The sequence below is a fragment of the Berghia stephanieae genome, chromosome 9 (genome assembly GCF_034508935.2).
Source record: "Berghia stephanieae isolate SIO BIC M18660-M18661 chromosome 9, UCSD_Bste_1.3, whole genome shotgun sequence".
NCBI classification, from domain to species: domain Eukaryota; kingdom Metazoa; phylum Mollusca; class Gastropoda; order Nudibranchia; family Aeolidiidae; genus Berghia; species Berghia stephanieae.
In genome coordinates this window covers 43,252,400-43,270,561 of record NC_088368.1, presented here as the reverse complement: position 1 = coordinate 43,270,561, position 18,162 = coordinate 43,252,400, and the positions used below count along the sequence as shown (strand labels likewise).

General features: G+C 36.7%; 1 protein-coding gene across 3 annotated transcripts in view; it reads left to right on the top strand.

Moving 5' to 3' along the window:
- The window catches only part of LOC144980283 (DNA polymerase epsilon subunit 3-like), a 23,236-nt gene extending 5,074 nt beyond the window's left edge, over nucleotides 1-18,162 (top strand). For all 3 annotated transcript variants that reach the window (XM_078927924.1, XM_078927923.1, XM_078927922.1), the window contains exons 2-5: nucleotides 3,344-3,463; nucleotides 4,622-4,707; nucleotides 6,418-6,536; nucleotides 12,015-18,162. In XM_078927924.1, coding sequence (XP_078784050.1) covers nucleotides 3,398-3,463; nucleotides 4,622-4,707; nucleotides 6,418-6,536; nucleotides 12,015-12,277 — 534 coding nt within the window. In that variant the 5' untranslated portion in view covers nucleotides 3,344-3,397 and the 3' untranslated portion in view covers nucleotides 12,278-18,162. The remainder of the gene's footprint in view (nucleotides 1-3,343; nucleotides 3,464-4,621; nucleotides 4,708-6,417; nucleotides 6,537-12,014) is intronic.

Genomic DNA, 18,162 nt, shown 5'->3' with positions numbered 1-18,162 from the left:
TAGTTTTTCAGTTATTTATTCATTCAATTATTCTTATTCATTATGCCTGAAGTATTTTTAGATCGCAATTGCGGCCTACTTACCTTAGAAAAAGGTGTTAAAAATAAATTTAAATGGTCGTGGCTTGAAGAACAAGACACCAACGGCGATTTCTTCTCTTGCTATGTGAGGAAAATTGAGGCACCGGGAATGGCATTTCATTTTTGTGTCATATCTGGGTTGTGTTGTTAATCCACTTTTTTGGTTTGGTTGGTCTATTTTCGCATCCTCGAAAAGTTCAGACAGTTTTTTCACCAACCATTTACAGGCCTGACATAAAGTTCGAGTGACTTACTGAACAACATTCTCAAATTTATTTTCAACAATCCAATGAAAACCGGATGAAATGTCTAAATTATAATATTTCATAAAAGGAGGCCTTTCGAAATTAAAAGGTACTTCTGATATTGACATGCAAACCTGAAAGCAACTGCCTACGTAACACTCGTAAGATAAATCTTAGACTATTCCTTTACAGTTTGGGACCCACTCCCCACAAGTTTGATAGAGTATCAGTGATAGTTTATAAAAAATTATAAAAAACAAATAAAATTCCCTTTATTCATCCCATAGGGGAAATTTATCTCTAGGGTCTATTCCAAGGGGAGACTGGAATAATCCAGGCATCAGCCGCAAAAGGATTCGTTAACACATTTTTCAAAGATTACTGAAGCTGACTTACGTGATTGCATTATGTCGTCTCCAACTAAAAGTTGTGATTTAGACCCCTTAAATACTGCCATTTTAAAAAAATGCATTGATGTAATTTTAACACCATTTACATGTATTGTTAATAATTCGTTGCAGTCAGGTGCTGTACCAGACATTTACAAAGTTGCTCATGTCAAACCCCTTTTGAAAAAACCTGATCTGGATAAAGAGAACTTAAAAAACTATCGCCCTGTCTCTAATCTTCCTTTTCTCTCTAAGATCTTAGAAAAGCTTGTTTTGAAACAATTACTGTCTCATCTTAAAAATAATTGTCTTGAAGAAAAATTTCAGTCTGCTTATAGGCAACATCATTCGACGGAAACCGCACTTGTTAGGGTTGTTAATGATCTCCTCTCTGTTATAGACAATGGTTCATGTTCTTTGCTGAATTTGCTTGACCTATCGTCTGCTTTTGATACTATTGATCACAATCTTCTTCTCAAACGTCTTGAAATTACTTATGGCGTGTCTGGTGCAGCGCTTGATTGGTTTAGGTCATATTTGTTTAATCGTAAACAGATTATTACGGTGGATGAATATAGATCGGAGGAAATCTTTCTTGACTGTGGGGTTCCCCAGGGTTCAGTACTTGGACCCGTTCTTTTTGTTTTGTACGTTGGCCCTCTGTCTAAAATCATCAGAAGTTTTGGTCTGTCTTACCATCAATACGCTGATGATACGCAATTGTACTGCGTTTCCAATATGAGAAATTTACAAGAAGTATCAGCCAATAGTAAAAATTGTATCCAAAGTGTTAAGAAATGGATGAATGAGAACAGACTGAAACTGAATGATGATAAGACGGAGGTGCTGTATGTGGGGAACAGGAAGTGGAAAAGTGAAACAGATTTGAAGTTGGGGGATGCCTCTATTCAAATTGTTGACAAAGTGAAAAACCTTGGCACATTCTTAGACTCTGGACTGTCGATGGAGCATCAGGTTAATAATTTGGTTAGATCTCTCTTTTTCCAACTAAAAAAGATTGCTTCCATTAGACGGTTCATATCTGAGGATGTGACCAAGCACCTGGTTGTGTCCCTCGTACTATCGAAATTGGATTATTGTAATGCTCTGTTGTTTGGCGTTTCGCAATACAATCTGAAACGTCTTCAGATTGTCCAAAACAGCGCTGCCAGACTAGTATTTATGAAGCGTAGGTGCGACTCTGCCGGACCTCTACTTCATGACCTGCATTGGCTGCCTGTTGAGAAAAGAATTAAATTCAAAGCTTGTGTTTTAGTGTATCGTTGTCTTGAAGGTACTGCCCCTTCCTACCTTTCAGAACTAATTGAAAGATATTCAAAACCCCGCCCCTTACGTTCGGCCAGTGATTCCACAAAACTAGTTGTCCCTCGAATTCGGAAAAATGCTGGAATGAGATCCTTTTCTCATTTCGGACCCTCTATTTGGAACGCCTTACCGCAGAGCATTCGTGAAAAAGAATCTTTGTCTATTTTTAAACGTTCGCTTAAAACATATTTGTTTCGATTTTAGTAGATGGTATGAGAAGCAAGATAGGTTTGGTTTGTGTTGTGTGTTGTGTTGTGTGTGTGTATGTGTGTGTGTGTGTGTGTGCTTGTGTGTGTGAATGAGTATGTTTCAGCCAAAGTAATTTGTAATTTAAGCGCTTAGAGTCTGGTGTCTCGGAGTTATAGCGCTATATAAGTTTTCAGCATTATTATTATTTTTATTATCGATGACGAGGTGACTTGCTCAAGGCCACACAGCGCAGTAGGGGGTGATGGAACTTGTTACCTTTTGGATACTCATCGCTGAGAACGCTGTCCCTTTATCATCTCAAATGCACTAAAAATTGGGCTTTTATAAACGCAATCATTCAAAATTTTCATCCTTTTTCACTTTTTGTCACTTCCCATGGTGGGCAGGTCACTTGCTTTATATATTTGTTTTCCGAGTTGCTTTCTGTCTTGGAATGGGATTACTTGGTTTTACTTTGTCCTGACCCTTGCTGGAGTCCTTAGCTGATACTGATACTGACAGGGATATAGTCAATTGTATAGTATTAATTTTGTAAGATGATTTTTTTTATTTAAGGCCATGTAAAATCATCATGGCTCAGTTAGTTATGCATTCTGTGTTGAATTTATATTCTGTAAACAGTTGAGTGTGTTGCTCTTTTCGGGATCTTGTACTGGTGTCTGGATGAGAATTTTTGATATGACCTTAATGTGTTGCAAGCGCCATAAAACCCTTTAAAACAAAAACAGACTTTTAGGTGATCTCAAACTATCTATGTACATTGATGGTGTGCTCTTGGAATCTACATCTATTCCATATTTGAATCAATTTCCCTTTGTTTTGCCTTTTCTTTGGTGTGTTAAATTTAATTGTTAATTCTAGAATTTTGACCATCCCGTTTCTTCCTTGTTACTAGTGTATGACCCAAATGTGTCGCAAGCACTTTAAATCAATCAAATTAAATTTTTTATTGCCACTATCAGCACTGAATAATATACGAATACGATTTTGTTTTGATATACCGAAATTATTCTTGGAGCTCAAAATAGTGAAATTATATATAACCTATTATTATTGAAAATAACCAAGTACCATTTTTTTTGTTTTTAACCAGGTGACTTTACGTGCACATCTTAATTGAAGAAAAGTAAAAATTGATTGAGTGAATATGGCTGAAAGACCAGAGGACTTGAATCTCCCAAACACAGTTGTAACAAGAATTATAAAGGATGCTGTAAGTACTGATATAATAAATAAAATTCCCTTTATTCATCCCAAGGGGAAATTTGTCTTTAGGGTCTATTCCAAGAAAAGACTGGAATAACCCAGGCGTCGGCCACAGAGCAGCGCCACAAAGTGAGCTAGGGCAGGGTGACTTGCTCAAGGCCACACAACGCAGCGGTGGGTGATTGAACTCGGTACCTTTCGGGTACGAAGCAAAGACCATACCACTGAGCCAGGCTGTTACATCAATTGGTACAAATTTATTTGTTATATACAAATTTAAATATATATTTAATTTGTTTTTTTTTTTTTTTTTGTTTTTTTTTTTTTTTGGTATTGATAGAATAATATCTGGTTGATATAAACAGCATCAGGAATAATGAACAACTTCTCAACATGTCAATTTTATGGATCATCTGTGATTGTTATGGAGATTTGATTACTGTTACAGACTATCAGAAATGGAAGAAATATTGCAGATTTTAATTTCTGGGCAATTTGATGGCAGTGTTACACAAAATATTTTCTTTTCTTATGTAACCGCAGTTTTAATTAGAAAAAAAAAAAAAATTCCCTGAAATTTTATAAAGGTTGCTGCTCAGTTCCGTGCCCATGAAAGCCAAGTCGACCTGCTAATTCGTAATTGGGGTCTTGAACTCCAAAGCTATATATGTAGCATTTTTTTTGTTGGGTTTAGAATAGCATTGGCATAACTGAAATTTTACCATGTGTTAGTAAGTAATGAATTTTGTGTTGGTTACTGATTTTGAAATTTCCAAGTTTGCTTTGTGAGAATGGTGTCATTTATTACAGGTAGTCACTATGTGTCCTTGTGGTATGAGTCATAATGACACTCACTTTTGGATCGGAAGGTCCTGGGTTCGAGCCCCGCTCAGCGCATAGTTGAGTCCTTGGAGAAGGCTCTTTACTCACATTCTCTCACCGTACTCGGGTGTAAAATGAGTACCTGACCATTAACAGTGTTGTCTCTGTCCAAAATAAATTGTAAATATCGCCTCACGGGCGTCATGTCCCGCCCGAAAGGTTAAATGTGCTGTTGGCCCGGGACCCCTTGTAAAGCGCTTTGAGCATGTTAAGTGGATATTGCGCTATATAAAAGCTCATTTTTCATTTTTATTATTATTTTTTTCTCTCCCTTTATCAAAAGATACCTGATGGTGTGAATGTTTCCAAAGAAGCAAGGCTAGCGATATCTAAAGCTGCGAGTGTTTTTGTTCTCTATGCTACATCATGGTAAGAGTAAACAGCATTTATTAATTGGATTCAATAGTCTGATGTCACGCCGCCTGGTGGCCATCTTGGTTCTAAACAAAGAAAATCATTACTTTTTTATTCTTCATGCTGGCTAGAACTTTTCATATGCCTTGTGATCAGAATGTGTAAAAGTCAAAACATGATCAAATTTATGGGGTTTTTTTCCTCTGGATACGCTTTTATGCTCGACGGAGAAATATTTCATACGGGCGTCCGCCATTGTTCCGATAGTTTAGAGCCAGTGTTACTAAGTTACCATGCGTCATTAGGAAGGAAGTGACGTTACAACTGTTGAAGCGTATTACATTGTCTTGTTTCAAAAGTTGTTTGTTCTGTTTTGGAAAACCTCCATGATTGAAGAGTACATAATAAACAATAATGAATATAACAGCTTAAAAAAAAAAAAGAACAAAATACCAAAACACAGAATGTTTTGGGCTCAAAACCCTCTTCAGCCAACAACAACAAACAATAAAGACATAAATACATTAATGTATAATTATCTTATTCGTCTGTAGTGTTTCATTCATGCTGTTTTGTTGATGAAGGGGAAACCCGAAACGTCCATTTTCTCTGTTTTCGAATATTAAATTGAAGCTTACATTCAATTTCACATTGTTATTTATTTCTTCGAGCTTCGAGCACCAACATTTACATTAAAATTTTTAATGAATTTTTGAAAACTTGTTATTTTGCAATTTTTAGGTCATATTCAAATATTAAGCAAATTTGATTTTTTAGCATTTTGAGTGCAATAATTTCTAACTTTTTAATACAGTCACAGTCTTGAAATAATTTGAGTGATTTATCAGTATTGTCTAGTGTAAGTTAAAAAAATTTGAGTTGTTTGGAATTATAATTTATGTAAAGTGAGTGGAGCAGGCATGTATGTTGATAATAACAAGAGATGAAGGTTAGTAGGAAAGTGCCAGAAGACAACAAAGAATAAAAACTTTGCGATGATGATGGGGGCTCAAACCCGCGACCTCACTGGTACTGGCCGGGGAGATCGTGACTCCACCGTCTGAGCTATCCACGACCCCCAAAAAGTCGCTTCAAACCTTAGTCGAGCCATCTCTCCCTGACTTCTTGAGGTCACGGTTTCAACATGCACAAACACCGCGAAATTAGTTGGCCAGCATTTAAGCTAAAAAGCCAATATTCTCAACACAAACATGTGATATAGAAGCTATTGAGACATTGAGTATGCTCCGGTATTTGGGGTGATTTTTTAATTCAGAAAAGTGAGTGGAGCAGGCACGTATGCCGATGATAACAAGAAATGAAGTTAGTAGGAAAATGCCAGAAGACAACAGAGAATAAAAACTTTGCAGCGGTGATGGGGGTTCGATCCTGCAACCTTACTGGTACAACAACTCCATCTGGCCAGGGAGATCTCGTGACTCTAACGGTATGAGCTATCCACGACTCCAAAAAAGTCGCTTCAAACCTTAGTCTAACTGGAGCCTTCTCTCCCCGGAGCATACTCAAGAAGTCGGGGAGAGAAGTCTCTTGTTAGACTAAGGTATGAAGGGACTTATTGTGAGAGGGAGGGAGGGAGGGGGGGAGAGAGAGAGAGAGAGGAGGGGGGGGGGAGGGAGAGAGCATAAGTTACTGTGGTAATGATGATAATAATGATAAGAGAACCAAATATAAATTTTCTCTATACTATTCTCTTAATTTCTGCAGTGCCAACAATTTTTCTCTGAAAGGCAAGAGGAAGACGATAAATGCCCAAGATGTCTTGAATGCCATGGAGGACATGGAATTTGAACAGTTTATTGAACCCTTGCAGCAATGTCAAGAAGGTATGTTTAGGTGGGGTTCCCGACCTCCCATAGTGGACAGGGGGGTGGGTACTTGTTATTTCTTCTATCCCCCTGTATCTGTTTTTTTTCAATTGCTATCTCTGTCATGGAATGAGTTACTTGGTTTTGTCTTGACCCTGGCCAGAGTCCTTGGCTGGAAGGGAATTAGTTGAATGTATGTTATTGTTTTTGGGAGATGATATTTTTTTCCTTGTAAATCATCTCTCTGTTATGTATTTTTATTTTTTAGTTTTGACATATGATGTAACCGTTTGAGTGTATTCCTCTTAGTGGCATTTTGTGCTGGTGTCTGGGTGAAACTTTTAGGTGATCTCCAACTAAGTACTTTGCATAGCTGTCAACCAGTACGATAAAATCGTACTTAGTACGATTTGGCCAATCCAGAAAAAGAAAAAAAATTCAGAAAAAAAATAGAAGACGAAAATCTGAGCTAGTGCCACTTTCAGTTCAATTAGATTTTTTGTCAAGAAATTCAAGGTGCTACTTCTGGTGGAAGAGGGTGAAAGTTTCAATACAGCCATTGACTTACTGGAGTCTGAATTCAATGCTTATGCTGTAGAGGACTTTCCTTCAGACTTCCTGGTGCAGTCCTCAGATGAGCAGTGGTTTACAATGGCAAAGATTGTAGACTCTTTTGGGAAAAAGAAGTTTAAAAGCTGTCATATTTCATGCTTGGCCTTCTCACAATCCCACACAGCCAGTCAAGTTAGGAAAAATAAGACTTCAGGGGCAGCCTGAGCACGGACATGCTTTCAGGACTTCTCATTGTCAAGTCTAATAGCACTCCATGCTATGACAGTGAGTTCAGCTCAGAGTTCCTGAAGAAGGCAAAGACGGCCACAAAGGAGGCTGTTAAGCCCAAGCCTCAGTAATCTGCTTCTGTCACCACCTCCCCATCACTTACCCAGTATGATGATAAAGGTAAGCTTCTCTTAGTATTACAGTTCTGACCATTCTAGTACTTAAGTACATTAATAAATATGCCATTTTAAGACATGAATTGGGCGTCTGCGCCGCACCGCGTATAATAATAAGTTTTTGCATTTTGAAAAGTTGGCAGCTATGATTTGATAGTGTGCTCTCCTGTTTCCTTTTTGAACCAATTCCCCTTTGTCTTAGCTTTAATTGTAATTCTAGAACTTACTACTATCCCATTTTCTCCTTTTTACTGGCGCTGATATAACCTTAATGTGTTGTAAGCGCCGTAAAATCCTTAAAAACAAAAACAAGAAGGTATGTCTTGTGCGAAGTCCGTCGTAAAACCCTTAAAAATAAAAACAAAAACAAGAAGGTATGTTTTGTGCGAAGTCTGTCGCCTTGTGATTTATTTGTATGACCACCCAGAGTTGCCAATTGTATGTCAAAAAGGCGTATTTTTATGTTTTTAAAATCAAATTACACTTTTATGCTTTTTTTTGTTCCATATTACACCTTTTAATTTGGTTGTGGGGGTGATTTAAGCAATTTTTTAATGTGCGGAATCCGGTCTCATTGAAAACAGAAGAAAGCTGCATTTTTCATCATCCACTTCTAGCCAGAGTACCCTGGATGGGAGGGAAACAGTCAAATGTATAGTTAAGAGTTTTGAGAGATGATGCTGTAAAAATATGGGGCTAACTGAAACGGGAGACATACCAATTGTTTGGAAGCACGCTCTTGTCCAACCCATCTACAAGAAAGGTGATAGAAGCAGGGCTCAAAACTACCGTCCAATTTCATTAACTTGCATTTGCTGCAAACTGTTGGAGCATATAGTGAGATCCTCAATAACTGAATATCTCGAAACTAACAGTATTTTTTGTGATGAACAGCACGGATTTAGGAAACACCACTCATGTCAACCTCAACTTCTATCATTAACACATGATCTGTCAGCTGCTCTTGATAAAGGTGGTCAAATTGATCTAGTACTACTGGACTTTGCCAAGGCCTTTGACAAGGTTCCTCACCATCGGTTAATCCAGAAATTCTATGACGTTGGTATCAGAAACAAAACCTTACAATGGATTGCAACTTTTCTGGACAATCGCACCCAACAAGTTCTTGTCGACGGCGAGACTTCCACTATCGGGATGGTGACATCGGGCGTACCTCAGGGCTCAGTCCTTGGGCCCGTCCTATTTTTAGTGTACATAAATGATCTTCCACGAGGTATAAGGTCAAAAGTGCGCCTCTTTGCTGACGACACAGCATTGTATAATCAGATAAGAACAACAGACGACTGCAAAACACTAAATGACGATCTAGCTAAATTACAAGAATGGGAAACAATAAATTAAATGGAATTTAACGTATCAAAGTGCAATGTTCTATCCATCACAAATAAGAAAGCACCTATTACATTTGAATACCAACTTCATGGTCAAAACCTGGAACATGTAAAGACAGAAAAATACCTTGGCATTGAGTTTGCTAAAAACCTCAAATGGAATGACCACATATGTCACCTGGCTTCAAAGGCAAATCAAGCAAGCGCTTACATCACCCGCAATTTAAAAAGATGCCCAATCACAACTCAAACCCTTGCTTTTAAAACTATTGTTAGACCAATTTTGGAGTAAGGCAGCTCAATTTGGGATTCATATACAAAGAAAAACATCGACACCTTAGAAAACATCCAAAGAAAACCAGCAAGACGCATCACAAACACATTCGATCCTTTCTCAAGTATGTCTGAAATATCACAACGGATTGGCCTTGAACCTCTGGAAAAGAGAAGAAAGATAGATAAACTTAAATTGTTCCACAAGATCTACTACAAAAATTCGTGCCTTAAACTTCCAAACGACATCAAAGATATCGGCACAAGAAATACGAGGGACACACAGCAAGAGTAACCATCCCAACATCAAAAAGAGACGCCCACATGTATTCGTTTTTCCCTTCCACTGCCCGACTATGGAATAGCCTCCCAGCTGAAGTGGCTGAAAACGGTTGCCAACATGCCTTCACGCGATTGCTAGAGTTCACAATGTGACTTTTTAATCTATGTTTGTGGTTTTTTTTGTTTGTTTTTTTTTTTTTTTTGTTTGTTTTTTTTGTTTTGTTTTGTTTTTGTTTTGTTGTTGATTTTTTTTTTTTTTTGTTTTTAAAATTAGTATTAGGCTATGTGCAGAGTTTTAGCAAGTTTAAAATGTAAAACCCTACAAACTGTGGAGTGATCCTCGACAATATTGGAGGTTTCCACAAGACGAAGAAGAAGAAGAAGAAGAAGAAGAAGAAGAAGAAGAATTAATAGGCAATCATTCAAAATTTTCCTCCCTTTTCAATTTTTGGCACCATCAGCACTATTGCAGGCTTGCTAATCAATATAATTTATCATATTATAAAATGCTTTGAGGTCCGAAATATGATAGTACAGTAATGTCTAAAATATGCTAAATGCAAAAGTCAAGAATTCATAACAAGAAGGGGAAAAAATGATAAAAGTGGAATAGTTGAAGATCATTGAATATCATCTCCACCGGGATGAGAATCTGAGTAGCGGCTCTGTGGTCTAGTGGTATGACACTCGCTTTCGGATTGGAAGATCCTGAGTTTGAACCTCACTCAGCGCATAGTTGAGTCCTTGGAAAAGGCTCTTTACTCACATTCTCTCACCGTCCTCAGGTGTAAAATGAGTACCTGGCTGTGAACAGCGTTGTTTCTGTCCGGGAAAAATTGTAATATTGCCTAACAGGCATCGTATCTCGTTATACATGTTACGTGTTGCTGTTGGTCAGGGACCCCTTGTAAAGCGCTTTGAGCACATTAAGTGGATATTGCGCAATATAAAAGCTCATTTATTATTTTTTTTCAATGATTTAGTGGTGAGACAGACGATTACCGTAGGAATTGCTGGATTTTCTTGTCCTCTACTAGTTTGATAAGTCTCGATAAGTTCAGCGAAGGCTAAATTTGAAATTTGGCATGGTTGCACGTAGTGAAACTATGATTTTTTTAAAGGAAAAAAATGTGAGAAAATTGTCATAAATTTTGGGGAAAATATGATAAATCGTTTTAAATGGTTGAAGTTGGTTGCCAAGCTTGTTTTTGTCCAGATTTTTCATTTGATTGATATTTATTGTTAATATTAATTAATTTTGATAATGATTATGGCAGTTATTATTTGTGGGTGTCTTTGAGATAATCAGTGGCACTGTGAAAAGCTTCGAACTGAGATATTGACAATTCTAGTCAAAAGGTCAATTTTTATGGAAAATGAGTTCTCATCAAAAATCGTTAAATGAGACCTTTTTCTACATAGTGATGAAATATTTTAATTGAATTCTGCTCCTAAATATTTTATTTTAATTTTTTTTATGAATGTAATTATTATAATTAATTTCAACTTTGGAAGCGTTTTCTCAAAATTAGGGTTTCACACCCTAGTACATGCATATGACCATAACCATGAAAAATACCCGATTTGCTTCAAATAAAGCTTAAATTGCTCAGGAGACATTGGGCTTTCATAAAATTGAGGAGAAAAAAAAACGCAAAACAAAAATTTTCACAGTGTGACTAATTATGTCAGAGATGCTTACTTACTTTTTTACTTAATCCTCTTCGGGCCTTGAGGCACATAGGGCATCCACCAGACATCTCCATTTTTTGCGATCGGCTGCTTTTCCGGTGGCTGTGTTCCAGGACAGGCCTGCTTCCTTTAATTCTTTCTCCATGGTCCTTGGCGAGGTTTCTTCTGCATCTTCCCCGCTTTCTCTTCCCATCTGCTGTCCAGTACAAGGCTGTCTTGGGAAGTGACCCTTTTTCCATTCTGGCCACATCACCCAGCCAACGCCAGGGATGCTGGATGGGGATCCTGACCTCCCATAGTGGGCAGGGAGGTACATACTGTGTCTTCTATCCCCTTATATCTGTTTTCCAACATGCTTTCTGTCTTTGTCTTGGAATGAGATTACTTGGTTTTGTCCTGGCCAGTGTCCTGGCTGGGTGGGAAACAGTCAAATGCATAGTTATTGTTTTGGGAGATGATATTTTTTTCCTTGTAAATCATCACTCTGTTATGTATTATTACATTTGTTATTTTGAATGTTTAATGTAGGCATTTGAGTGTATTCCTCTTTGTTGGATTTTGTGTTTCTGTCCGGATGAGACTTGTAGGTGATCTCAAACTAAATACATTGGTTGTATGCTCTTGGAATCTACATCTGATCCCTATTTGTTCCCAGTTCCCCTATGTCTTACTTTTTCTTGCGTTCCTTAATAGTAATTCTAGAACTTTTTACTATCCCATTTTCTTCCTTTTTACTTGCGCTGATGTAACCTTAATGTGTTGCAAGCGCCGTAAAACCCTTAAAACAAAACAAAACGCCAGGAATGAACACATTCATATTTACACTGTAAAATGTTAATGTAAGTTTTCATATCGTGTACGTTGAATACATATTTTGAACTTTGAATTTACTCTTTTGTCACTCCCGTAATACTCCAATGATATCTATGTCTCTTGTACAGCTTTTTTACAAGACAAAAGAGAGAAAAAGATGGAAAAAACATTGAAAACGGCAGCTGCTACTCAAGAAGAAGAAACAATTGAAGAGGTTGATGAAATGAGTGATGAGGAAGGGGAAAAAGAGCCTGATCAACAAGTGGAAGGGGATGAGGAAAACGTAGAGGATGATGAGGAGGAGGAACCGCGGCAAGCTGAGGGAGAAGACGATGAGGATGATGGGGAGGAGCAGGAGGAGGAGGGGGAGGAAGAAGAGGAAGCATCTTAGCATTGGAGAGACATTGAAATGTTGAAATATTTGTACATTCTGGTTGGGGTTCCCGACCTCCCATAGTGGGCAGGGAGGCACTTACTGTGTCTTCTATCTCCTTATATCTGTTTTCCAACTTGCTCTCTGTCTTTGTCTTGGAATAAGACTGCTTGGTTTTGTCCTGGCCCTGGTCGGATACTTTAGCTGGGAGGGAAACAGTCAAATGTATGGTTAGGGTTTTGGGAGATGATATTTTTTGTCTCGTAAATCATCTCTCTGTTATGCATTGTATTACTTTTATATGTTATATATAATAATTTGTAAACATTTGAGTGTATTCCTCTGAGTGGGGACTTGTACTTGTGTCTGGATGAGACTTTTAGATGATCTCAAACTAAGTACACTGATAGTGTGCTCTTGGAATCTACTTCTGTTCCCTTTTTGGATCAATTCCCCTTTGTCTTACTTTTTCTTGGGTGCATTAATTGTTATTCTAGAACTTTTTACTATCCCATTTTCTTCCTTTTTACTGGTGCTGATATGTCCTTAATGTGTTGCAAGCGCCGTAAAACCTTCAAAAACAAACAAACAGGAAGAGTTTGAGTGCAGTCATGTGGTCCAGTGGTATGAAACTTTCGGATCTGAAGGTCCTGGGTTCGAGCCTCGCTCGGCACATAGTTGAGCCCTTGGAGAAGGCTCTTTACTCTCATACTCTCACCATACTCAGGTGCAAAATGAGTACCTGGCCATTAACAGCGTTGTCTCTGTCCGAAAAATTGTAATATCGCCTAACAGGTGTCATGTCCCGTCCTAGGATGTTGAATGTTGCTGTTGACCAGGGACCCCTTGTAAAGCGCTTTGAGCACGTTTAGTGGATATTGCGCTATATAAAAGCTCAATTTGATTTTTTTTTTAATTAAAAAAAAAAATTGAGTGAAAGGAGACAATTGTAAGGACTCCATTTTAGATTTGGTCAGATCTGATTTCATTTCGTGCACTTTAAATGTTTGGTTTAATATTCTGGCATGGTCGTTTTTTGCATTACTTGTGGCCACAAAAAAATCACAAAATTCTACTGATTTGCATTGCGACTGCAAAATCTGCAATTTTTTTTTTACAAATTTTCGAGATTTTGTAGAGAGCAAAAAAAAACAAACAAACAAAATAATAATAATAATTTTTTTTAAGAGGCATAAAAAAAAAAAAAAGAAAGAGGGGACGAATTTTTTTTTCTTTTAACTTGATAGCTCGTGTAGAACGTGAAAGATAATTAATCAAGAGTAGTTTCTTTTTTACTCTCCCATTTTCTTCTTTTTTACTGGCGCTGATATGACCTTTTATTTGTTGCAAGCGCCGTGAAACCCATAAAAGCGAACAAATACCTTCTCTTTCATGAACCAATAATGGGTTTTTAGGAAAATTAACTCGCAAATTTTGGCAATTAAAAATTTTGCTGTTTTTAGCTTGCAAATTTGGGATTTTTTTTTTCTCCAAAAAACCGCCATGTCAGAATGTTGGAAATCAATGCATAGGAGCTGTTGACATTTTTGATAAAAGTAGTGGTACTTGAGACAAAATGATTATATGTTACAGTGAATGGCGTAATCAGTCGGATGGTGAAAGGGTTTAAGATAAGATATACTTTATTGATCCTAAATGGAAATTATCATAATGTTACACATCATTCATCTTTATATTAGCACAGATTTATACACTGTCATGAACTAATTGATGAAAATACGAAGCTAATTAAAAGCAATATAAACATCAAATATAATAAAATAAAATAAAATATCCATAAAATATACAGCAGTTACAAGCAATGCTATCAAAATTGGACATAAAAGTAGAGTAGAGTTGTAATAATGGATTTGTAATGTAACTAGAATTTTGAAAATAGATTGTGAAGGATTGAACATAACCAACCCAGGTTGATAAAAAGTAAATTTGAATGTATAAATATATAAATAATGTAGATATAGCACCATGTAAACATGCATAAATAAATAGATTTTGGAGAGAACTAATTGATGAAAAATAATAGTTAATTATAAAAACAAACTTTTATAATGGTTTTGTATTGCAAATAGAATTTTGAAAATAGATTGTGAAGGATTGCACATAGCCAACACAGTTGATAAAATTGCTTTGTTAACATTTATGGAGTACAGTCATGAATAATCTTGCCTTCATCTTATTAAGCACTTTCCATGAATGATTTGTCCAGTCTAATTTTTCATTGACAAGTATACCGAGATATTTATACTCCTCTACCCTCTCTACCTTTTCGTTTTTAATAATTATGTTTTCATGTATGTTACCATCTTTCCTAAAATCAAATATAACTTCTTCATAGTTTTTTTTACATTAAGTTCTAGATAGTTATTATCACACCATTCAACAAATCTTAAAATTCTTTATAATAATTCAATACATCATCTCCGGTTGTTATCAAGGCCTGAATGTCGGTATCGTCGGCATACTTTAAAATATTCACATTACTTGTGCCGCTCATGCAGTCATTTGTGTATATTACGAAAAGTGTTGGAGCAAGAACAGTTCCTTGAGGTGCTCCAGTGTTGGTGATTAGGGTAGAGGATTCAACTTTGTTGCTCTCATCATCCGTGAGGGAAACGAATTGTGGTCGGTCCATCAAGAACCCTAATACTAATACCCAGAGTGCAATTGAGGGACTCACTTCCATGGACAGTAGTTTATGGATTAGTATGTGAGGCTGGATGGTGTTGAATGCACTCGAAAAGTCTACATATAGGGTTCTGAAATACCCCTTTGGAGTGTCTAAGTGTTTGTAAGTGTCATGAGAAAACGCTAATATAGCGTCGTCCACCCCACGCCCTGATTTGTAAGCAAACTGGTTTTTGTCTAGATGTTGTTGTGTACTTTGTTGGAGAAATCTTTGTTGAATAATCCTTTCTAGACATTTCATAGGGATGGATGTCAGCGCTACAGGACGAAAATCATTCATTTCTTTGACTTTTTTATTTTTTGGGACAGGGATTATTTTTAAAGTTTTCCAAATTCTTGGAATATGCCCGTTTTTTAGGGACTGATTAAAAATGTGTGGAAAAATATAGGAAAGATCATTTGCACACGATTTCAATAAATTTGATCAGGTCTGCTTGCTTTATCTGCTTTAATATTTTTGAAGAGTTTATTGACATTGGCCTGAGTGATGTCCCTTTCTTCCTCTGTTCCGTGATGTTTGAGTTGCTCAGTAAGGTTGTTAATCTCGTCTGTGAAATCATGTTTATCGAATCGAGCATAGAAGTTCTTAAGTTCATCTGCATATTCTTTTTCTGTACCCTTTTCTAACTAAAATTTTGAGTTTTTGTTACCGTTCATTCCCGTGACTGTTTTGATATTATTCCACACACTTTTCATGTCATTAGCTTTCAGTTTCCTCAATATTTTCTTTGTACATTTGTTTCCTCTCTCGAATGGCTTTGTTTAATTTTCTTTGAACCTTTTTCCTTTCCTCTTGGTCACCAGTCTTGAATGCATATTTTTTCTCATTTAGTAACTCTTTTATAGATTTTGTCAGCCAAGGTTTGTTATTTCCAAAAGATTTTGTTGTTTTTCTTTTCACGATGTTTTGTTCGCAAAAGATTATATAATTAGTAACAATGTCACAAAGTTTGTCGAGGTCATTTGCTGATTCGATAAAAATACTCCAATTGGTGGAGTCGAAGCACGCCCTTAGTGTATTAGTTGCATCGCTGTCCTATACCTGAATTTGTTTTTGAACGACTGGGACAGATATCAATTTTGTTTTGTATTTAGGTATCATAAGTACCGTATTGTGATCGGATTCACCGAGAGGGGCCATTTGACGAGAAGAATACCTGTTTTGAATGTTTGAATAAAACAGATCGATAGTGCGTTCGTTTCTTGTGGTTTGAACTTAGATATTGCAAAGTTTAGTTAGAAGGTAAATTTTTATCCAAAATGAGTTCTTGTCATAAATGATTAAATCAACCCTTTTTGTACATCAAAGCTAATTTCACTTCTAATTAATTTTTACAGCTGAAAAGGTTGAAAATTATGAAATGTATGAAATTTGAGAATAGTTGCTGGATACCTTTCCTATACATCTGACTGGAACTACATGAAAAATCACTCAATTGACATCAAATAAAGATTAAAATGCTATGGGGAGCATATTCTTTCAGAAAATGAAAAAAAAACATTGCAAACCCAACATTTTCACCCTCCGACTGACGATGTCATGCGCTGACACATTTGGCAAAATGGCTTTGGGTTTAGTTGTCTATTTGATTGTTATTATTTCTTTGCATTTACAAATAAACTATTCACATATTGAATCAAATATAAAGGGGATATATTCTGTTGACACAAAGGGGACATGTTCTGTTGACACAAAGGGGACATGTTCTGTTGACACAAAGGGACATGTTCTGTTGACACAAAGGGGACATGTTCTATTGACACAAAGGGACGTGTTCTGTTGACATAAACGGGGCATGTTCTGTTGAAATAAAGGGGACATGTTCTGTTTACACAAAGGGACATGTTCTGTTGACACAAAGGGACATGTTCTGTTGACATAAAGGGGACGTGTTCTATTGACACAAAGGGGACTGGGTGGGGTTCCTACCTCCCATAGTGGGCAGGGAGGTACACACTGTCTTCTATCCCGTTATATCTGTTTTCCAACATGCTTTCTGTCTTTGTCTCGGAATGAGATTACTTGGTTTTGTCCTGGCACTGGCCGGAATCCTAGCTGGGAGGGAAACAGTCAAATGCATAGTTATTGTTTTGGGAGATGATATTTTTTTCCTTGTAAATCATCTCTCTGTTATGTATTATAATATTTGTTATTTTTAATGTATAATGTAAGCATTTGAGTGTGTTCCTCTTTGTTGGATTTTGTGCTTGTGTCTGGATGGGACTTGTAGGTGATTTCAAACTAAGTACATTGGTGGTATGCTCTTGGAATCTACATCTGATCCCTATTTGTTCTCAGTTCTCCTTTGTCTTACTTTTTCTTGGGTGCTTTAATTGTAATTCTAGAACTTTTTACTATCCCATTTTCTGCCTTTTTACTGGCGCTGATATAACCTAAATGTGTTGCGAGCGCCGTAAAACCCTTAAAAACAAACAAAAACAAACAACTTAGTTTTGTCCTAGCCCTGGTCAGACACGTGGCTGGGAGGAAATCAGCCGAATGTATGGTTATAGTTTTGGGAGATGATATTTTTTTCCTTATAAACCATCTCTCTGTTATGTATTATTACTTTTTTATTTTTAACATATGATTTGTAAACATTTGAGTGTATTCCCGTTAGTGGGGTCCTGTGCTTGTGTCTGGATGAGACTTTTAGGTGATCTCAAACAAAGTACTTTGGTGCTCTTGGAATCTACATCCGTTTCCTATTTGAACCAATTCTCCCTTGTCTTACTCTTACCTTTTCTTGTGTGCTTTAATTGTAATTCTAGAACTTTTTACTATCCCATTTTCTTCCTTTTTACTGGAGCTTATATAACCTTAATGTGTTGCAAGCGCCGTAAAAGTAAAATCCTTAAAAACAAACACAAAGGGGACATGTTTTTTTGGCACAAAGGGGACATTTTCTGTTGACATAAAAGGGACATGTTCTGTTGACATAAAAGGGACATGTTCTGTTGACATAAAAGGGACATGTTCTGTTGACATAAAAGGAACATGTTCTGTTGACATAAAAGGGACATGTTCTTTTGACAACTGCACAAATCAACTCCTTGCCACCAAATCACCTTGTGTGTCATTTGTCAGAGGTGTTGATTATAAAGCAATATAGCAAGTGAATGATTGCCTTTATCATCTGCTTGTATTGCTGTAAGTTTCCAATAATAAAATCAAATTAAAATAATTCTTTTGCATA